At 47.6% G+C, this 23104-nt stretch overlaps 1 protein-coding gene across 2 annotated transcripts in view; it reads left to right on the forward strand.

The window, feature by feature from the left end:
* The window catches only part of Sdk1 (sidekick cell adhesion molecule 1), a 968286-nt gene that overhangs the window by 731040 nt on the left and 214142 nt on the right, over positions 1-23104 (forward strand). For both annotated transcript variants that reach the window (XM_006990740.4, XM_076560415.1), the window contains 3 exons: positions 13720-13867; positions 14867-15007; positions 22593-22774. In XM_006990740.4, the coding sequence (XP_006990802.2) occupies positions 13720-13867; positions 14867-15007; positions 22593-22774 (471 nt within the window). The remainder of the gene's footprint in view (positions 1-13719; positions 13868-14866; positions 15008-22592; positions 22775-23104) is intronic.

A 23104-nucleotide genomic window follows, 5' to 3' on the forward strand; every position in this document is an offset into this window, starting at 1 on the left:
CTGTGGTCTGCTTCTACCTATCAATTCTGGTCAGGTGTTGACCTGGTGTCAAGGCACGTCCTGTCTCCCCTAGGGAGTATCTAATCACTATTCTGTCTTTCCACAAAGATCGCCTAGGTTGTGCTATCCCCATCTTCTCCTCTAGGAGGCGCAGCCACAGGCCGTCTCTGGCATGGGAAGCCCAGTCCTGGCTCCTCTGGGTGCTGTCCGTGGTGCTGAACCACCCACTCGGCGATGTCGGTCCTTAGTGTGACATACAGCAAAGGCAGGAAGCAATTGTGGTGACTGATCCCATCCTTCCGGTTTGCAAAGACATCCTCCTATGTTTTCAGCAGATTCATGGTTCCAAGACCCACATCTTCTGATAGCTGTGCACATGTGTGTTTTTTTTTTTGATCCCCACAACAGTTGGACACATTTTTCCAAGTTGGTTGGCTTTTTGTACTTTTTCTACTGTGATCTGTCAATTTCCTTTCTCCCATTTTTCTAACCAGGATTTGAGGTGGGTTTTTTTAATGTCATTTTTTGACAAGCCTGTTTGTTTTGTGTTTTTTTTTTCAATTTTCTTTTACACTTAATTTTTATAGATTTTATTTATTTATATTTTAGTCAGGATTTATGTATTTCAACCTGCTCTCAAATTTGCTCTGTAGCCAACGATGACTTTGGAATTCTAATCCTCCTGCCTCTACCTCCCAAATACTGAGCCTGCCTGGTTTATGATGTGCTGGGGAGTGAATCCAGTGCTCAGTGCATGTCCCCTACCAACTGAGCTGCAAGCGACCCAGCACTGTGCGTTCTTCTTGGCAAAGAAGTATTTGAGTCTTTCATAGTTTAGTCTGCTGAGATTTCTTTTATGTTCTCTTCTACTTGCTTCTGCATTTGGCTATTTTAGCATTCTCGGGCATAAAATAAATGTCATAGATTTTTCACCTTTATTTGAAGGGGTTAATTTTCCACATATTCAATTTTTTAATTCAGTTGGAATATAGGCATATTATATAGCATGGCATACAGCTTTTTCTGTTTCTCATTCTACCCACATGGTTTATTGAACAATTCACTTATTTATAATGTTAATTTTTCACATGCTAAATGTATCTGCTTAAAAAAAAAAACAAAAAAACAGACTGGATGTGGTGATGCCACACCCTTAATCTCAGCACTCTACAAGGAAAGCAGAGCAAAAGAATCACTGTGAGTTGTAGGCTAGCCTGATCTACATAGCAAGTTCCAGGACAGCCAGGGCTACATAGTGATACCCTGTCTCAAATTAAAAAAAAAAAAGTTGGAGAGTTATTTGAGCCTAGTCAATAGTCAATCATCATCAGTTTTTTTGTTTGTTGGTGGTGGTGGTTTGGCTTTTGTTTTTGTTTTTGTTTGTTTGTTTTTCTACTTACAGTTTTTATAACATTTTAATGGTTTTAGCTCCAAATGTATTTTAATGACTGGCAGGACTCCCCTCATCCTCCTAGAATTTACTATTTCTCCTCATAAGAAAATGGAACTATTTTGTGAAATTGAAAAAAAAAAAAAAAAGAAAAGAAAAAGAAAGAAAAGAAAAAAAACTAGTTCCACTGAGGTACTCTTTTTTAGTTTGAGATAGAGCCTCGTAATGTGGTCAACAGTGGCCCCAGACTTGCCATGGTCCTCCTGCCTCCATTTCCCAAGGGCTCAGATTACAGAAGTGTGTGACCATGCTTGGTTCCCACTGAGTTTTTATTTTTTTTTATTTTTTTATTTTTTTGAGACAGGGTTTCTCTGTGTAGCTTTGCGCCTTTCCTGGGACTCACTTGGTAGCCCAGGCTGGGCCTCGAACTCACAGAGATCCACCTGCCTCTGCCTCCTGAGTGCTGGGATTAAAGGCTTGTGCCACCACCGCCCACTGAGTTTTTAAACGGGGAGTTAAAGCTGTGGTGAGTTCTTTGAGGAACGACTTCTTGGCTGTTCCATCTGTCTGTCTGGAGGGTCCTACACTTATGCACTTCTTTGTTGTATGGCTTTCCAAGCCCTGCAGGTCGGTAGCCCAGAGCACGCCGCTCTTTCCATCCAAGATGTCCTAAGGCATCGATTCTCAACCTGTGGGTCACGACCCCTTTGGGGAGTCACATGTCAGACTACACATCAGATATTTACATTATGATTCCTAACAGTAGCAAAATTACAGTTCTGAAGCAGCAATGAAAATTACTTTATGGTTGGGGTCACCACAACGTGAGGAACTGTATTAAAGGGTCTAGGAATTAGGAAGGTTGGGAACCACTGGCCCAAGCTGTCACTTCATTGCTGTGTAAGTGGGTTTCTCTCAGTCACCTCCCAGCTTGCCATCGTTGGAACAGAGGAAGTCTATTGTCATCTGGTTACTTGCTTTTCCACTCCCCACTTCCTAGTCTCTTATTATTCTAATGATTTCTGTTGATCCTCTTAGTTTTCAAAGTAAACAACCATATCTTCTCCAAATAATAGAATTCATTGTCTCCTCTTTGTTTTTCCTATCTTGCTGGGCTATCAGAATACTTTAAATGATAATGAGCTGGTAGAAGCTCCCATTGGTTCCCCCCCCCCCCCATCTCAGTAGAATATCTTTCAGGATTTCAGAGCTTTGTATAATATTGATTTCTTTTTTGTTATATATTGAGTCATAATTTGCATAGAACAAAACACAGAGATCTAAGTGAGCTCTGACAAATCCATCTATACCTGTAGTCCACGCTTTGAACAGGATGGGAATCATCTCAACCTTCTAGAACATTTGCCGGGTCCTGTCCTCCTGCTTCAAAGGAGAGCACCTTCTAATTCTCACCTCCACGGCTGAGTTTCGCCCGATTGTGAACCTGGCAGAAGTAAACAAGAGGCTGGTTGGAAAGATCGATATTTCGCAGTGTAACCCATCCCTCCCAGTCTGTGTTTTTTAGGATTTTCAAGTTCATGTAGAAGGTTTTCTTATTTCTAAGTGCCCGTCAGCATTCTTTAAAGGCAGCCATATGAGAAACAATAACTATCCATTTCTTCCACTTTAAGCTGCCCCCCATACACACACACACACACACACACACACACACACACACACACACACACACTGCCATCCAGTGTGGAGCCTATCAGGGCAACTTCAGGTGGACTGAAATTAATGCAAACTGTTCCATCCATTGTTATTAGATGTGGGAAGACACCTGGGCAGAGCTTCAGTCCATCTGGGAGACAAAGGACACTCAGAACTCAATTCACCAACCCAGGGACACAGGGCAAGGCCTAAGTGAGCCTATGAACAGTTGACAGGGAACTGTCCCTGAGAGACAGGACCCTCAAAGGAGGGACTGTTGCTCCACAGAAGAGGCCAGGAAAGGCCTCTTGGAAGTAGACCATATATGGAAACATGTAGGATGTTGATGTGTGCACCACCCTCCCAAGAGCTCCAGGAAATGTAGACACCTGGATGCAGGGGGTATTGTGGGGCCCTGGACATGCCCAGCATGTGTATTTGCAAGAGCAGAAGGTTCCTCAGGCCAGGAGAAGCCAGAGGCAACAATTAAATGGACTCCTTTTTTAAAAAAGGCATTTTCTATGTAGTAATGTATATTTTAAGTCCAGGTTTATACATACTGATTGCTGCTAGAAAAATGTTAGCAGATGCACAAAGAAAGACTTGCTTATCTGCCTCCACCACAACCAACTGTTGCTGACAGCCTAGTGAATTCTCTCCCACACTCCAAAGAGAAGCTTATGAGGAATTCCAAGAGAGGGGCCACAGGACACCAGGCCCATCCCACACAGAGCTGTTGAACAAGCTTTTAAGCAGCAGAACTGGCAGGAGTCTAGAGAACTGAGTGTGAGGCTCCAGGCAGGATCTGGGGAGGGCGGTGTGAACAGTCATCTGTTCCTCCGCTGCTGATGGACTTCCACTGATGGGGGGGACCAGGAACAGCCTGGTCCTTGGGATGTAGGAGGCTTCTGAGGAGCATAGATCGAGGCAGAACATCCATGGCCTTGATGAGCAGCTGCATTTGAGAGGCTGTCCTGGGGTTCTAGTAATGATAGCAAGGGTAGAATATTCTAGAGTCTGCAGTGGTCTGTTGTTTTACACCCAGCCTGCCTATGCTTAGTTTTGTTGTCTGTCTGTCTGTCTATCTATCTATCTCTATCTCTACCTATCTCTATCTTTCTCTATCTTTGTCTGTCTCTCATACCAAAGGCTGACTTCAGATTCACCATGTAGCTGATCCTCCTGCCTCTGCCTTCTGAATATTGGGTTGACAGGCCTACTCCACTATTTCCAGTTTATGCGGTGCAAGGGTTGGAACCCAGTACTCTGTGTTTTCCAGGCAACCACTCTACCAACTATACCCCCATCCCACCTGTGCTCCTTTGTGTGTGTGTGTGTGTGTGTGTGTGTGTGTGTGTGTGTGTGTGTGTGTGTGTAGGAGTACACTCATCTATGCATATGGGTATAGAGAATAGAAGTTGACATTGGGTATCTTTCTCTATTGCTCTCTGCCTTGATTTTTGGAAACAGAGTCTCTCATTGAGCCTGGAGGTCACCATTTCAGTTAGACTAACCAGGCAATGAGCCCTGGGACCCACCTAATTCTATACCCCCAGGACTGGGGTTACAGACATATACCACTGTGCCCAGTTACTACACCACTGCTGTGAATCTGCACCCAGGTTCTCATGCTCGCACAGCAAGCACTTTATCCACTGAGCCATCTCTTAGCGCCCCTCAGCGTTCTGAAGGAGGGGAGCATGGGTGTCAGTTCTGGTCCAAGGCTAGCTTCTAGAGAACACTCTCTGAGGCTCCGTACTTCTCTGAGCCCCCTTTCTAGCATCACTGGAGGCCAGGACTCTCCCGACACAGAGAGAACCTGGAAGCGTGGGTTCGTTCTTTCTCCTAATGCCACAAGTGTCTTTTCATGTACGGACCCCGCTATCTCATGCACCGTACCGTGTGAGCTCATTTGCTCTGCTCTGCAAGCCGCTGCTGACTGTCATCGCACAATATGTTAAACATCTTCCTCCACGCTTGCTATTATGTCCTTAAAAGCTGACGGGCTTTGTGCTGTTTTGCTTGCCTCCATGGCGGAGGCTTTGTTCTCTGCGCGTCAGATCGGTCCTGGTGCTGTCTTTGAAACTTATCTCACAGGGGTGTTTGCTGATAGCCTTTGGAGCTGTTAGGAAGTGCTTCACGCATGGCTTCATTTTCCTGTGGGATTTTTGCATAATGAGCATCAAACTAATAGCATTTGTTCCCCTTTTAAGATGCAGCCCAAGAGAAAGCATCTGTCACAGGTATTGATGGACACTGGAGGGGCCCAGAGATGGATTAGGATGGGGGTGGGTACCAGGGCTCATCTCCAGGCGGTTATCTGCCTTTATGGGGAAGGAAGATCATGACCAATATATCCCCCATGGACCTATACTTGCCTTTTGGAAGTCTCTAAACATCTTGACCTATACACAATCATAACTTCCTCCTATGTGCAGGTGCATGGAGAGGCCAGAGGTATCCTACCTCCAAAGCTGTGTACCTTCTTTTTCTTTAAGACAGGCTCTCTCACTGGCCTGGAATACACCAATGAGTTGCACTGCCTGATCATTAAGCCCCAGAGATCTGCCTGTCTCTCGCTCCCCACCATGGCATTGCAAGTGTGCACTGCCTCACCTGGCTTATTACCCGAGAGCTGAGGACCCAAACTCACAACCTCATGCCCGTGCATTTTCTGTGCTTTTTAGTGACAGAGAAAATGAGGACTATTGGATTGATAAATGGTTCTCGAGGATAGTCCAGGTTTTGCATGGCTTATGAAAATATGGAGCTCAGCTCTTGTTTAAAAAAAAATAACAAAAACAAAAAACCCAACACAGGATTCAAAGGGGCTCTGCTACAACCTTGCCCTAGTCTTGTCCCTGTTGCTATGACAGAACACCCTGACCAAAAGCATCTGAGTGGAGGAGAGAGTTTATTTGGCTCACACTCCATCGTTTCAAGGAAACCAAGGCAGCACTCACTGCATCACATCCACAGTCAAGAGTAGAGAGAGACAAACATACCCACGCTGCCTGCTAGCTGCCTCTACTAAGCCAGCTTTTATCACTCAGATGTAGTGCAGGGTCCAGCCCACGAGACGGTGCCACCCACATTCAAGTGGGTCTTCCCACATCAGTTAACCTACATAGAGACTCCCTCACTGATATACCTGGAGGCTTGTCTCCTAGCTGCCTTTATATCCTGTCAGTCAATATTCACCTCTAGCCAAGAGGGGCATTCGGCGGCAGCTGCTTTCAGTGGGTAAGGTCCCCTCCTGTGCTGCTCCACCGCAGAGGCCCTCGGATGCTTCACAGAGCATGTTCCACAGCTGAAACCACCCACCCGTCCTCCAGGGCTACAGCATGCAGAATGAGCAGGCCTGCCTTGCCTGGAGCTCTCAGGTACCCTCTGCTCCAGCTGGTGTGCAAATGCATGTGGACTCAGGCACTTGCACATGTGCACACAAACGTACTCATGTCTGCCCCCTTCTCCTTTTCTGGTGCATTTGTGTTTGTGTGAACGGGTTCCTGTGTACTTGTGTGTACATGTGTGTGGAGGCCAGAAGTCAGCCATGTGTGTCCTTCCTAGGCACTGTGTACTATTTTGGTTTACACATAGTCTCTCTCTGGCCTGGAGCTCACAAAGTAGGCTAGGATAGCTGACCAGAAAGCTCCAGGAATCCTCCTGTTTCCACCACATTGCCTTGTTACATAGGTTCCAGGAATTGGACTCACGTGTTCCCGCTTGCCAGGGAAACACTTTATCCACAGAGCCATCTTCTCACCCCTTGATAGGCCTGCTCTTGGAAAGGACTCAGAATATCCCAGTGCAGACCCCACTCAGTACTTTGTAACTGGTCTCTCTTGCTTGGCCTCAGACCAACAGTTTACCAACATACCCACCTTTTTGATTTTTTTTCATTTAGTAAGCTTGCTATTTTACTCTGGCAGAATTATTCTGCGTACCTCACCCTGAGTCTCCCTATTCTAACACTTCAGTTGGTGCACTGTGTTTCTCAGAGCTGAGGAGCCCACACTGAGTCATGCCCACAGAGCCCAATGCTGGCTTCAGACACCCTGGTGCCTTTGCTGTTTGCTTCCTGTCTTAGAGTCCCTCCCAGAACCCCTCAGGACGTTCAGTCATCATGTCTCCTTGGCCTCATGTAGCAGGACAGTTTCTCAGATGTCCCTCCTTTGTGGTGACCTTGATAGCTTTGAGGAGAGCTGACAGTTTTAAGAATGCTGCTCAGTTGGAGTTTGCCTGATGCTTCTCTTATGGTTAGCCTGTGTGGGAGAATGCCCTTCTCCTCAGATCATGTCAAGGGCTCTCACTGTCAGTTTGACTTAACACCATCATTGTTTGATGAGCTGTGTGTGTGTGTGTGTGTGTGTGTGTGTGTGTGTGTGTGTGTGTGTGTATTTATACATGTTCACGTGTGTGGGAACCTATTCTTGTGTATAGAGGCCAAAGGACAACCTTAGATATCTTCCTCAACCTCCACTCACCTTTTTTTTTTTTTTTGTTGAGACAAGGTCTCTCATTGAACCTCGAACCCACCCATGATGCTTGGCTGGCTGGCTAGTGAACTCACATAACTTCCTGTCTCATCTTCCTAGCATTGAGATTACAAGTACAAGCCACCATACCTGACATCTGAAAAAACAAACAAACAAAAACCTGGATTCTGGAGGTTGAACTCAGGCCCTCATGGTTGCCAGGCAAGCATTTTACTGACTGGACTGTCTCCCCTTGATACATCTTTTAAGCTCTGGCAATCTTAGCTTAGCTATGGCCAGCTTTGGCTCTCAGCTGAACCTGTCTTGAATGTACAGTAGGGTCCCAAGGAATGCAACATGTGTGCTCACGTATACCGTCTGCAAGGACAACTTGGCATGGTGGGAGGGGTCTCTGATTAACATGACACTTGTGGAATTGGACTGTGACAAGCTGGGATCCTGATGGGCACAGGAGAATTCTCATCTTGGCCATCTTAGTGACTTCTCTAGTTTCCACAGCTAGGCAATAAAGAGACGTGACTGGGTTCACCGAAAGCTAGCCTGGCCTCAGTCATCTCTCATGTGTCAGTGAGGCCAGCTCTTCCCCCAGCTGGTGATGAACCTCTCGTGTTAACCAGTATTAACACACAGTACTCAAGTTTCGTGAGCTTCAGAGTGCAGACACATGCATCCAGGCAGAGAGGTTAAAACTGAAAAATAATCAGTTTACTCTTTAATTATGCCACCAATCACAGTATCATGGGGAGACTGGATTGGTTCTCTGTTTGTGTATGGGATATGCATGTGTTTGTCTGGGTGTGTGTGTGCACATGCACGTGTAAGGTCAATGTCTAATGTCTTCTCCCATCACTCTCCACCTTGGGTTTGGAAGCGAGGTCTCTCGCTGCATCTGAACCTCACTGATTCAGCTAGGCATGCTGGCCACTGAATTCCGCAGACCCTCTTGTCTCTTCCCTTTCCAGTGCTGGGGTTACACCCAGCTTTTTAGGCGTGCACCTCAGATCCAAACTCAATTCCTCATGCTTGCACAGCATCTGCTCTTACCCTCTACACCATCCCTCTGGCCCCCATTGTTTCATCTTTTAATGTCTCTTAATCCATAGGTCCCCCACCAACCCCTCATCCTCTGGTCTCTTGTCTGGTCAGGGGTCACGGTATCTATCCTGAGGACGTCCAGTGCCCTAAATTTGGGTCACAATGTTTGTGAATCCATCCCTGCATCTTCTTTTAGTACCTGAAGGCTAGATTTGAGTCTCAGTCCATCTGTGCATCTGTGCAGTGTATTACCCATGTATGTGCATGCCTGTATCTCTGTGCATGTGTGCACAGGCATAGGAGGGTCCTTCCCACTTTGGGCACACATGGTCTAGTGCTTCAACCTGGTGATGCTGAGGTTGATGCATAGGCATGGTCGGTGACTCCCCTGTGAAGTCTGAGGGAAGTCACATAAGCCGAGAGGCTGCAGTGGGACTTCTGTGGAAGCTCTTCCAGGCTGCACACCATTATGCAAGCATCAGGGATTCACAACCATCCTGATCCTTCTGGAAATTAGAGAAAATTTTCTCCTCAAAAAACATTTTCCTTCTTTGGTGCTGTTAATTGAGAAAATAGCAACGCTGTGTGTGTGTGTGTGTGTGTGTGTGTGTGTGTGTGTGTGTGTGTAAAAAAGCTTCCAGTACATTTTCATCAACTGAACCCTGACAGCCTTTGAGGGCTGGGATATAGTTCAGTTAGTAGAATGCTTGCCTGGCATGCACAAGGCCCTGGGTTCTATCCCCAGCACCACAAAAAACCAGGTACTTGGGAGGTGGAGGCTGAAGATTCAGATGTTCATCTCTGGCTACATACTGAGTTCAAGGCCAGTTACACACACATGCACACACATTCATCCCCCTCTCCCCCCACTTTCTCTCCCTCTTTCACACACACACACACACACACACACACACACACACACACACACACACACACACAGAGTGGAGAGCAATCAAGGAAGACATCTGACATGGACCTCTGGCCTAAACAGGCTTGCTCATACACGTGTACACCCACATGCACATGTTTATATGCCCACAAGAACATCTACACCACACACAAAATAAGAAACAGAAAAAAAAAAAATCAACCTGCCAGTCATCTGAAGTCTTGGTCATTCAGAATCCAGTAGCAGCTACCAGATCAGGCACAGGAGGAACACTGGGGTGGGGGGAGGGGGGAGCAGCCAGGGTCACGTGTGTCAGGCCCGGCAGCCACATTCTTGGCTCTTCAGCCCCTCGGGTAGTCTTGTGAGACTGGCTGGGATGTTGACTGTCTACTCTCGGGTCCGGATGTGCCACACTCTTTACATTTCAACAGCCCTCAGCAGGTTTGCAGCTCCAGAGCTTGTGAATGAGTAAATCCTTCACAAACCACTACTACTTTTGTGGGGAGGATACAATTAGGGTGCCTGTGAGATGGGTTGGGCTCATTTTGATGAGTTTCACAGTTTAATTTCTCTACCTGCCAGACTTCTTATCTTCTAGTAGGGAGGGAAAAGAATAAAAGAATTCTATAGATGGGCCTGGAGCTCTGAGCAGACCAGAGATGCCAAGGAGATGAACAGGGTCTTTGTCTAATCAAGCCAGGCAGCAGACCCTGAGCCTTAGGTTATAGACATTTTAGAGCTGTTCATGTTCTAAAAGAACAACACAGCCCAGAGTTGTACTGGACAGAGGCTGGGAGGCCTGATATGGGGGCAGCAGTGTCTTGGGGTGCATTTGTGTTGCTGTAGCAGAATACCTGAGGCGGGGTAATGTGTAAAGTGGCGAGGTTGTGTCATAACACAGTAGAGGAGCAGAAAGGAAAGCAGGTACCCATGAGGCAGCTGGGTGCCGGGTGCACTTAGAAGCCAGTCCAGTTCCATGATGGAGAAAGCTCACTCCTACAAGGAAGGCATTCATCCTCCTTTGTTTGTTTGTGGTTTTGTTTTGTTTGTTTTTGTGCTGAGGATTGGATCTAGGGTTTCACAAGTGTAGGGGAGCCCTGAGCCCCACTCTTCCCTCTTAAAGGTCCCCATGCCTCCCCAAAGCACTACCTCCCAACAACATGCCCTGGCATACTTATTTCTTTTCTTTTTGCTATGAGAAATACCCTAACAAAATCAGCCCAAGGAAGAAGGCTTTGTTCTGGCTCATGGTTCAAGGGTTTAGTCCATCATGGCAGGAAAGTCAAGGTGACAGACACCGAAAGTGGCTGTTCATGTCACATCCACAGTTGGGAAACATAAAGCAGTGAACCCATGCCGCTTCTCAGGTCTTTCTCCACTTATCCAGTCAAGGATCCCAACTAGGGAATGGTGCCACCCACAGTGGGCAGGTCTTCCTGCCTCAGTTAATATAATCAAGATAACCTGAAGGCATGCCCAGAGGCCTGTCTCACAGATGATTCTAGATTCTGTCAAGTTGACTATTAACAATAGTCGCCATACCAGGGGACCCAGCCTCAAGATGAGGTTTGATGGGGACACACCAGATTGAAGTCCCAGCAGGCAGCTTCCTGCCTTCAGCCTTCTCTGCCTTTCTCTGGCTCTGATGAAACATCTTAGTCAACCAACTGGCACCCCATCCTCCCAATTCTGTCCCTCCCTGCCATGACTAGGCTCACTCATGCTATCTAAGCAGAATAGCTTCTCACTAGCAGACAGCTGAAGTCCAGAGGAGGAGAAGGATGGGATGAGTTGTCTGAGACTCCACCCACATGGTTCTGTGAGGAAGAAATTGGCACAGTGCAGGGTCCCATGATCCCTGTTATTTTCTGTTTGTTTGTTTGATATCCATTTTCCCAGTAGATATGAGGTGATGTGTGGTCTTGATGGTCTCTCAATTTTACAGAAGTTCCAAGGCAACTGGACAGCTCTGAAAGGAAGAGTTCCCAGCTAATGCTGGTCTTCTGGTTCTCCCTCTCACAGCAGCCATCTTTGGAATGAAGCTAATTCTGTAAATGTTAACCTTGGCAAAGGGAGGCTCTGCTCCCACCAGACAGGCCCAGCTCCACAGTGTCAGGGGCAGTCCTCTGACCTTTTGCATTGTCAGAGACTCTTGTGAGGAACTCTGGTCTTTGTGGGATATGTGATAGTGAGAGAGGCTCAGAGGGCGAGGCTTTTCCATGGCAAATTAAGGATATACATTACCGTGGGTCCGTGTGTGTGTGTGTGTGTGTGTGTGTGTGTGTGTGTGTGTGTGTGTCACTGAGCTGAAACTCACCTTTTTGACCAGACTGGCCAGCAAGCTCTCAGGACCTGCTGTCTATGTCCCCAGTGCTGGGATTTCAGGCACACACAGCCATGCCCAGATTTTTACATGGGTACCAGGGATTCAAACTCAAGTCCTCTTGCTTGCCAAACCCTCTTACCCACTAAGCCCAACACTATACTTTTAAATGAAATGTAGAGGGATCCTTGTCAACAGCTAATTACCCAAATCACCAAAAATCAAAAGCCAGGAATATAACATGGCTCAACTGCTGTCAAAAACCATATTCCCAGAAAGCTACGCTCAGAAGCAGCTTTATCTGCAATAATTATATATAAAAAAATCTGTCTTTGCAGCCCAACTGGCACTGTGTTCGAGGTAGCTTGACTTTTGTGTTCAGGAATCCCAGCAAACAAATTCCAACTTGGCGATAGGCATCCCTTTTGCTGCCTTTGGGGAGCCTGGGTTCTATTTTGTAGCAATATGAGGCCACTTCATGGTGACCTGTAAGTAGTTGGAGTGGCAGGTACAGTTCCCATGAACCCCGGTACATGCCCTCACCTCCTAAAGTCGGCCACCAGCTTTCTGCGGAAGCAGCTGTGGTTTTTATGGGTGCTGTTTACGTGCAGCTGGTGTTTGTGTAAGTGGAGCCCAGCTCACTGGAAACCCATCTCTCTCTGACCATCTTTACTATAGGCAAAAGGGGGTTGCTAGGAGCACCATCTCAGAGGATGAGAAGGGCGAGGCCAGGAGAGCCTGACAGGCCCCCTGTGTGTAGAGTGGAAGCTCAGAGCAGATGCTCAGAGTCACGGCTGGGTCACCCTTGGCTGCGCTGAGAGGAGTGTTTAAACTCCTTGGAAATCAGTGTCAATCCTACCAGAGTGGTCCCAAGGCTTCCTTGCAGGCAATAGCCCATTCTGCTGATAGAGACATCCTTCCACACCTGCGGGAGAGCAGCTTCCAAAAGATGCACCTTGCTAGCTATGAATTCTGCCACGTCTTTCCCCAGCCAGAGCAGCTCGTGGGTGTGGCGAAAACAGGCTGCCACACTGCAGATGGGTTGCAGAATGCCTGGCCCATCTGTATTTATCATAGTCGTTTCCTTATTAAAGTGTTAAGGAATGTAGTGCTTATTTATCATTCCCTGCCTTGTGGAGCATCCTTTTCCTGACAAAGCTTCGATCTACCTGATGGGGAGCTGACAGACAACTTGCCCCATTTTGAGGCCAGGAATTAGGATTTTTTCCTCCTCTGAAGTGCCCATATGCAGGCAGAAGAAGAGGAGGAGGAGGAGGAGGAAGTTTACTTTGGCTGAGGGGGATGACTCGGTCCATAAAGTGCTGAGGGCCTGGATTTAATTCCCCAGAGCCTATCTAAAGCATCTGGTGTGAAGATGCAGGCCTGTAATTCCAGTGCTAGGGAGGCAGAGATAGGAGCTCCCTGGAGCTTGTTGGCCAGCCAGCCTAGACTCAGTGAGTTCCACACTAGTGAGGGATCCTATCTCAAAGAAGAATGACCCTCAAGGTTGACCTCCGGCCTCCACAGGCATGTACAACTTTACTTGTACACATAGTAACACATACACAAACCGAGAGAGAGAGAGAGAGAGAGAGAGAGAGAGAGAGAGAGAGAGAGAGAGAGAGAGAGAGAGAGACTCATACCTCCTTGCTGAGGACAGATGGAGGGGGTCTTTCTGCCCACTTGTCCTGGAATGACCCTAGGAATACCAGGAAGTTCTACCCTAGGTTTGGGGTGAGGCTCCTGAACTTCACGCCAGTACACTGGTTGCTAGCCACACAGCTGAGAGCCTTGGTTCGCACAGTCGTCAGGTGGGCTAGCCACTACCTCTCCTTGCACTGTGTGAGAAAGCAAACAAGACCATGCCTGTCCGCTTACTGTGACGCTGCATGCTTGTGTGTGTCTCACTCCACTCTGTTCGTTCTTGTAGACTCTCCATGGAAGGTGCATCTGTCAAATGTTGGCCCAGAGATGACAGGCGTCACTGTGAGTGGCTTGACTCCAGCCCGAACCTATCAGTTCAGGGTGTGCGCTGTGAATCAAGTGGGCAAGGGGCAGTACAGCACAGAGACCAGCAGGTGAGTGAGCCTGACCTCCACCTAGAGCCCAGAGTGCTGTGGGTCCCAACCATAGACACGGAGATGAATGACAGCCTAGAGGTTCTGCAGAAAGCTGAACACAGTCAACAGTGGCACATACCGAGCCAGCTGTACTTCCCTTCACTGATTGGAGGCAGCTGTCATAGATCCTTCCCATGGTGCCTGGTGCCGTCACAGGGCACCCCTGACAGCACAGCCTTCTTTAGGGGTAGGTGTGGCAGAGTCTCATGTGGTCCAGGCTGGCCTGGAATTCACTATGTAGCTGAGGACCATCCTCTTCCCTCTACTAACAGAGTGCTGAGATTTCAGATGTGCATGCTACACCCAAATTGCATGATGCTGGGGCTGGAACCCAGGACCTCGCAGATGTCCTAATGTCCTTCCTGTTGCTGTGATAAAATACTCTGATAAAAGTGACTTAGGGAAGGAAGGGTTTGCTTCAGCAGACAGTTCCAGGTTACAGTCCATCATAGCAGAGAAGTCGAGACAGGAACTCCAGCAGCTGGTTATGTCAGATCCACGGTCAAGGGCAGAGGGAAAGTGATGCATGCATGCTTGCTTGTGCTCAGCTGGATTTCTCCACTCTTATACAAATCAGGACTCCTGCGTAGGGAATGATACTGCCCACAGTGGGCTGGATCTCCCCACATTAATCAACTTAATTAAGACACCCCTGCCTGCCCCACCCAGACATACCGGCCGACCAACCTAATGTAGATAATCCCTCATTTAGACTGTCTTCCCAGGTGTTTGCAGGTTTTGTCACGTCAACAGAGCTAACCAGAATACTAGATGAACACTCGATGAACCACACATCTGCCATTGCCTCCTGGCTGTTCCTGGCATGTTGACTGCCATAGCTCTTGCATACACAGCCTCAATGAGGCCAGCTGCATGCTTCAGGTTGCTTTTCTCCTCAACAAGGCTCTGGGCTGAGCACCTTGTCTTTCTCTCTCTCTGATATATTTTTATCTTTAGGTTGATGTTACCAGAAGAACCACCAAGTGCTCCCCCAAAAAACATTGTAGCCAGTGGGAGAACCAACCAGTCCATCATGGTGCAGTGGCAGCCACCACCTGAGACAGAGCACAATGGGGTGCTCCGGGGCTACATCCTCAGGCAAGTACCTGGTCCAGGTCAAGTGACAGAATGCAGGGATGCCTCCTGCAGCAAAGCAGTGTTCACAAGGTAGTGGGCACCTTTGTGGAGCCCTCCTGGGTGTGGCCACCTCAGAGGCCACACGGACAAGTGTCAGAGGCTGCACCAAGCCAAAGAATGAAGGGGGAATTATGGGAAAGATAGCAGATACACTCTTCATTGTGAAGCCTTCCTCAATGAATTGTACATTCAAAGTACAGTCACTTAACCGATATTAAATTAATTTGAGGAAGTATTTAACCAACAGTTACTATGTTAGGTTGTTACTCCATTTTGCCAGACCTTCTGACATATCAAAGAAAAACATTTGATTGTGTGTATATGTGTGTGGGTATGTGTACCTAAGTGTACCCAAGTAGGCCAGAAGAGGGTGTCAAATGCCCTAGGACAGTGGTTCTCAGCCTTCCTAATGCCTCAACCCCTTAATACAGTTCCTCATGTTGTGATGACCCCCAGCCATAAAATAATTTTCATTGCTACTTCATAACTGTAATTTTGCTACTGTTATGAATTGTAATATAAATGTCTGTGTTTTCTCATGGTCTTAGGTGACCCCTGTGAAAGGGTCATTGGATCTCCAAAGGGGGTCATGACCCAGAGGTTGAGAACCGCTGCCCTAGAACTTGAGTTACAGGCAGCTGTGACCTGGGGACTGAACTCAGGTCCATAGCAAGAGCTCTTAAGTGTGGGGCCATCTCTCCACCTCCCTGAAGAAATCTATATAAACATATGTATATACACATGTGTACTCACAACTTGGCAATGTTTAGGTGTTGGGAATGAAAGCAATGTATTTTTTATATTAGCGCAGGATGAGTGTTCACATGTGCCTGCCAGATGTCACCAAAGGGTGTATAGGTTGCTATCCCAGCCTTAGCTGGGATGGTGGGCTTCAGAGTGTATGGAGAGCACATCTGGGAGAACACATCTGGGAGAAGCACCTCCTTTGCCCAAGCTACTGCTAATGTCCAAATTACACCGAATGTCATCACTGCGGAGCTCTTGGTTGAGACAAATTAAAAGGAGAAAGATTGACTGGAATTAAAGGGTAATCGTTACATCTCCTCTCATAATTTATACCGCTGTTTGTTAATCTTATCAGCTTTACTGAAGCAGGAATGCATCCGTTATTCTCCAAGTACCCACCCTGGCTCACACTGGGCCTGGAGTTCATGGTGTGAGTGCTTAAGAGTCTTCGTAGGAGGAAAGTTGTGAAAGTGTTCTTACTTACTTTCTTCTTTCTTTCTTCCTTCCTTCCTTCCTTCCTCTCTTTCTCTTTCTTTCTTTTCTTCTTTCTCTCTATTTTTCTTTCTTTCTTTCTCTCTCCCTTTCTTTCTCTCTTTCCTTCTTTCTTTCTCTGTCTCTTTCTTTCTATTTTCTTCCTTTCTTTCTCTTTCTCCCTTTCTCTCTTTCCTTCTCTCTCTCTCTCTTTTTCATTGTTGTTGCTTTTTTGTTTGAGACAGGTCTTGTATAGGCTAGGCTGGCACAGCACTGGTGGCTGAGGACATTCTTGAACACTTTATCCTCCTGCCTCCAGCTCCCAAGTGCTGGCCTTACAGGAGGAACCCACCACCGTAAAGGACCCTTTCACAGGGTTTCCCAAGACAATTAGAAAACACAAATATTTACATCACAGTTCATAGCAGTAGCAAAATTACAGTTATGAAGTAGCAACAAGAATAACTTTATGGTTGGGGGTCACCACAACATGAGAAACTGTATTAAGGGGTCGCATCGTGAGGAAGGTTCAGAACCACTGCTGTAAACAGTTATTTCTGAGACAGACGTTTTCTGATAACTCTTAGAGATGAGGTACCATTTGAGGTCTCTTTCTTTCTTCCTTTTTTATTGTTTGTAGTTTTATTACACTTCTTTCTTTCTTTAGTGTGTGGAGGTTCATGAGACAACAACGTGTGTGAGTCAGTTCTGTCCTTGCATGCTGCTGGTCCCAGAGGTCAAACTCAGGTCACTAGCCTTGCAGCAAGCGCCTTTACCTGGCACCATCTCTCTGGCTGTATTTTATGTATTTTTTTCTGTGTCAAGGTCTCATGTAGCCCAGGTTGGCCTCCAACTCACAAGGTAGCCAAGGATGACCTTGAACTCCTGATCTCTTGCTTCACCTCCTAAGTGCTGGACTGACAGGAGTGTGTTACCCCACTTGGCTTGAAAATGCTGGTTCTTTAGCTCCATTTGCTTGTCTATGAAGGACCTAGGACTGTAGTCACTCCACTTCAGTTAACCGTGGAGTGAGGAGGGTGGTTAGGCTTCTGAGTCCACTGAGAGAGCCTTAAGAGATGGTTGCTAGAGAGACGCCTCCTTTGTGGAAAGCCCCTGCTCTGAGCGAGCCAGAGCTGCCGACACAGCCTGCCATCCTTAAGGTTCCCTGCAGCCCATGATTCTCCTTTAACCAGAAGCCGTCTTGTCTGTATAGCAGAGCTTAAAGGAAGTCAGTGCCCATGCTCCCCGTATCTCTGCCCCCAGCCGTCATCCTGCATTTACAAAAGGTCAGAGGGAGACAGTCTTGTTCCCCTGTAGCAGTGGCCCTGGGCTCTGTGCCAGCTGGTGGCCGTTGCCAGTGGCCTGACCTTCCTACCCATCCTCCTGCTGCCTCACACTATGGGTTCCTGTAGCTCAGGGCTGTGCTTTTCTTCCAACTTTAGCCATCCCTCGTGTCCACACCCGTCAACTAATGGAAATAATTAGCTGGCCCTCCTCGCAGGCACCGCCTTTCTCAGCAGCAGAGGAGGTTTCCCAAGGCAGAGCCTGTCAAGCAGGGCTGTGATGTTTGTCCCACTGAACACGCTCGGGGCGCAGAGCCTAATAATAAAACCGTCTGATGTTATGAGGCCGCACGGTGGACTGTGCATCTCTCTATTTTTTGGGATTACTGTCCTTAAAGGATTCTTGGTGACAGTGCTATTGGATTGGAGTAGGGAAGAGGGCATCTGTGATGTTGACAGCTTAAGTCCAAGGAAACCCAAAAAAAATGAGGGCACAGCACCCCAGGCCTTAAATATCAAAGTGTGTGGAAATTAAAGACCCATACCAAGATGCATTTGCCTGCAAATGTTTCTGAGCAAGGCTCTAGCTTGCAGATCGCTGTTTGCAAGCGAGAACCCTCCAGGGCACAGGCTCTGTGTCGGATCCAACACACAATGCATGGGAGCAAATGGGAAATAAATCACCTTGGTGGCTCACACGGTAAGAAGTAGTTAGGATGCTCGCTCAGTGATAAAATATTTATAATAATAGGCAGTATGTTTCTCCGAGTGGTGCTCAGGGTTATGTCCTTTTAAAAAAAAAAAAGTGCTCCTGTTTATTTCTGGATAAAAACTCATCCGTTCTGGCTGAGCCTGTCTCCAGGGTAACAGAGCCTCCCAGAAAGGAGGAAGGAGGATGCACTGTGGAGTCCTCCCTCATCTTGACCTTCTCAGACACCCAGTGTGCATCACCAGGACACCTAGAGTCCAGGCCAGAGTGGACCTCCCTGCCTGTTCTATTCTCAAGTGAATCCTACAGTTCCCTGATTGAGTGGCTGAGGAGACTGTGTGACTGGGACAGGCTTTGTGTCCTGAATAAGGGCCTCAGCCTGTGTCCCTGAGTCATGCCCCCCCCAATGCTAATTTCATAGCTTTTCCTTGGAAAGTGGGTTGGGTAGTGAAGGGCTCCACAGAGCCATCCCTTTTCAAGGGTGGTTTTGCAATTTCTTCCGGAAAGCTGCAAAGCAACATCTACTTGGGGCCTGGGGAAGTGGGTCAGTGGGTAAGAGGTCTGGCTTTGCAAGTGTGAGTGCCTGAGTGTGAGTCCTTAGCATCCACATAAAAAGCTGGGCATGCTGGCACATGTCAGTTAGCCAGGGCTGAGGCTGGGGGTGGGGGCAAGGCAGGGGGATCTCTGAGGTTCATTTACCAGCCAGCCTAGCCAAATAGATGAGCTCCAGGTTCAGTGGGAGATCTCTATGAAAGAGAGAGGAAGGCTAATAGTGACCTCACATGCATTTGCACACAGGTGTGCATGCATGCACATGCACATGTGCACATACACACTTATAAACACACATAGACCATGTACACACAAATAACAATGATAATTAAACATTTCCTTGCCCTTATCTTAAAGGGGGGAAGGTATTTAGACAGACTCATACAGGGAAATGATGGTGGGTAATCCCAAGGTATGGGGGCATCTAGGTGTCCTTACAAAGGAGATGCATATGCACGGGGCTCTCTAGGTTACATATCTCATAGGGCACATTACAGTGAGGGTTAGAGATTTCAGGATTAAGCAAAGCCTCAGTTTCGAGGGAAGCGTTTCCTGCAGTCACTGCCATCCTTGGCAGATTGCTCGGCTTACTGTTCAGGTTAAGGAGAAGGGGAGTGCCAGCCAGAAACATTCAGAGCTGCAAGCGTTTTGACCCCATGTAAGAATGGTTGCTTTGATTGGTTGGTTGGTTTTGAGGCAGAAGCTCATGTAGCCCAGGCTAGCCTCAAACTTGTTATGTAGCCAAGGAGGACCTTGATCTTCTGCTTTTCCTGCCACCACCTCCCAAGTGCTAGGTCCCAAACAGGCCCCATCATATGCAGTTTACCCGGTGCTGGGGCTAAACCAGGGCCTACTGCTTTCAAGCAGGTCTTCTGTCAGCTGAACCACACCCTCAGCTTATTGCTTTGACGGCCTTGTCTGAGGCTGTATCTCTAGGCACTTAGGGCTCTATCTGCTGGTTGTTGTAGACTTTCTGCCAGTAGGAAAGAAACTAGATCCAAGGTGAGGAACGTCTGTCTTTGCCCCTCATGTCTCCTTTGTGTCCCCTGTGTTTCTAGCCTGCCGCTGAGGGGTTTATTTTGGCTGATGGTTTCCAAGGGCTCCTTCCATAGTCACTTGGTTCTGTTACTTCTGGGCTTGTGATGGGGCGAGGAGTAGAAAGGCCCGAGGGAGGGAAATGCTGATCTGTGAAGGCAATGAAGCAGAAAGACTATGGAAGGAGCCAGGCATGAAGTATACACTTCAAAGGTTCAGCCATAGTGACCCACCTTCTCCAACAGTCCAGCCCTGTTCCCGTCTACTATGAATCTACTGATTAGTGAGAGGAAAGCCCTCCCATTCCAACCCATCAGGTGGGAATCGAGATTTAAACACAAGACTGTGTCCACCTTAAAACACAGCTCCACCTCGAATGGGTAAGAGAGCTTATTCTGAAACCAGCTATAAGTGACCATGGCCCAGGAACACAGATTCGGGTCACCTCAGATTCTGCATTCCAACATGATGACAGTTCCTTCAAGTTTTATAGGCAAAGAACAAAGAAAGTCGTAAATCAAGGCACTGGTCGCCCTCAGATGCTAGCTAACAGCGCTCTCAGCCTTTTGGTTGGTGGGAGCTAGTGGCCTATGATGTTGATTCATTTCGGTTTTGCCTCTTAATCACAAGGACATTAATCCAGACATAGAGGTAGGCAAGGAATGACTATCAAGGGGCTGAAGGCAGCCCAAGGGTAGTTTTAATTAGACTTTGGACCTGCAACACGCCAACTTCCCCCCACACTGAAGTTATAATCCTTCATCTATCCTCGCAGGGCTCAACAGAAAGTGCAGGTCTTTCCTGGAGTGTTCATTCACAATTGTTTGGGAGGACACTTCCAACCAAGACCTAGCACAGAGGAAGGCTAGCTTTGACCTTCCTGCTTTTAATGCTCTCTGTCCTTCATCATTTCTGTTTCCTACCAAAGCACACCAAGCACAAATGGTCCCTAAGACAGAAAAAATGTCCTCAGAAAGTCCTGGATTGTGAGAAGAAACTTCTATGGCCTCTCTCCACCTCCTTATTTGCATATCTCTTAGGGAAGTCATAGTATACAGAAACACCTGCATTTCAGGGTCTTGGGTTTTTTCCCAGCCATAGTGACCTTGCTGGTCTGGGAGTTCCTGTCCTGGGTGTGTCCCTTCCCTCTGCTCTGTCAGATAGGGCAGCATCTGGGAAGAGCCTGGTGACTGCAGCCTGCTGTAAGAAGTTAGCGGATTTACAGCTGCCTCTCTGTTTGAGGATGCCTTGCCAATCATTTCCCCTCCCTGAGTATCACACAAAGCCGCATTCACAGAGGCGAGAGCAACTTCTGGGCTATAAACTGGATGCTTTGAGAAGCCGCAGGATGACTGTACGTGTCTCTCATTTTCCCCAGGGGAACTGATCCAGAAAAGCTGTGTGAATTAACTGAGCTACTTCAGTACATTAACTTCTATAAACGGAATCATGGAAAAACATTTGCTAATCAAAATAATGCAGGAGAAGGCCTTCCACAGTACAAAGCCATTCACTAATTCATGCCTCCCCCACTCCCCCCAGAGCTGGTTTGTGTGAGCCATCTTGTTAATAAGAACAACTTTAAATTCCTGCTTCAGGGCACTGAAGGACACGTTACTCAAGAACTCACAAAGGTCCCCCCCAAAAGCAATTGGTTGTACTTAGCCATGGGCTATCCCTTTAGAAGTTTTAACATGTTTTCAAGGCTACTTAGTGTATAGGTCTGGGATATCTCTGGACCAATCTAGATTATTCTGAAATGGAAACAGAAGCCAGGAACACACAGTCCACTGGCTTCCTGTTTTCTTCCCACAATGCAGCCTCAAAAGGCAACCTTTCTCTCCACCCCTGGTGGCAGTCGGGTTTGAAATCTTGACTCCTAGTCACTGTACACACCCAGCAGTTTACACCTGAAATACAGAATTTTTAGAACATGATGATACACATCTGTGTAACTCAGGTGTTCAGGAAGCTGAGGCAGGAGGATCATGGGTCCAAGACAATCCTGGGCTGCATAGCAAGACACTGTCTCACAAGGAAGGAGGGAGGGAAGGAGGGAGGGAGGGAGGGAGGGAGGGAGGGAGGAAGGGAGGGAGGGAAGGAAGGAAGGAAGGAAGGAAGGAAGGAAGGAAGGAAGGAAGGAAGGAAGGAAGGAAGGAAGGAAGGGGCGGGCAGAGGGAAGAAAGGAGCCATCATTTGGGTTCCCTCAGCCTCCAGTATCCCCATATCCTCCTTCCAGCAGCTGGGGCAGTCTAAGTCTCAACTGACTGCAGTTTTTAAGCATGACGTTGGCTGGTCTCTCTTGTTTGGGGACATTTCTGTTACATTTTCTCAAAAAAAAAAAAAAAAAGCAACTGAGGCTGGATGGAGTGGTACACGCTTGCAGTCCCAGCACTTGAGAGGTTGAGGCATGAGGATTCCTGCAAGTCAGAGGCTAGCCTGGGCTACAAGGTAAGTTCTAGGACAGCTGGGCTACAGTGTCAAGGCTCTACCTCAAAGCAACAGCAACAAAAACAACAGAACTTCCCCATGACCATACGGAGTTGAAAGCCTCTTTCACTTCACCTGGAGTTTACAGTCACTGTGAGATTAGAGTATAGCATGTTTAAAGTCCCTGACCAAGGCAAGCTGTGGTTAGGCCTAGCTCAAAGACTAGTTCATACTCAATTACCTCTGTCATCCTCTCCAGGTGATCACAGTCCACCGTGGGTGGTGTCCCAGCCCTCATGCTTCTTCCTTTCTGCCACAGGTACCGCCTGGCTGGCCTGCCCGGGGAATACCAGCAGAGGAACATCAGCAGCCCAGAGGTGAACTACTGCCTGGTCACCGACCTCATCATCTGGACCCAGTATGAGATCCAGGTGGCTGCCTACAATGGCGCAGGCCTGGGTGTCTTCAGCAGGGCGGTGACCGAGTACACCTTACAAGGAGGTGAGCTACAAGTGGGTGGGGGAACCTCTATGGGAAACTGGGGGTGGGGGTCAGCCAGCTCTGATTGGAATATGCACCTCTCTAGGGAAGTGTCGACAAAAACACAGGTCTTACCTCAGAATGGATAAGAGTTTGTTTATTCTGGACCAAACAGGACTGACCATAGACAAAGAACACAGACTCAGGTTGTCCCCAAAGCTATGCTCCACTGTAGAAATGAGATCGTGTTAGTCACAGAACAGAGAAAGTCACAAATCAAGACACTTTTCAAATACCTTGGTGGAAAGCTCAGAGCAGAGCTGGAACGTCACTGTTATAGGCCTCAGATGC

This window comes from Peromyscus maniculatus, chromosome 23 (assembly GCF_049852395.1).
Source record: "Peromyscus maniculatus bairdii isolate BWxNUB_F1_BW_parent chromosome 23, HU_Pman_BW_mat_3.1, whole genome shotgun sequence".
Lineage (NCBI taxonomy): Eukaryota > Metazoa > Chordata > Mammalia > Rodentia > Cricetidae > Peromyscus > Peromyscus maniculatus.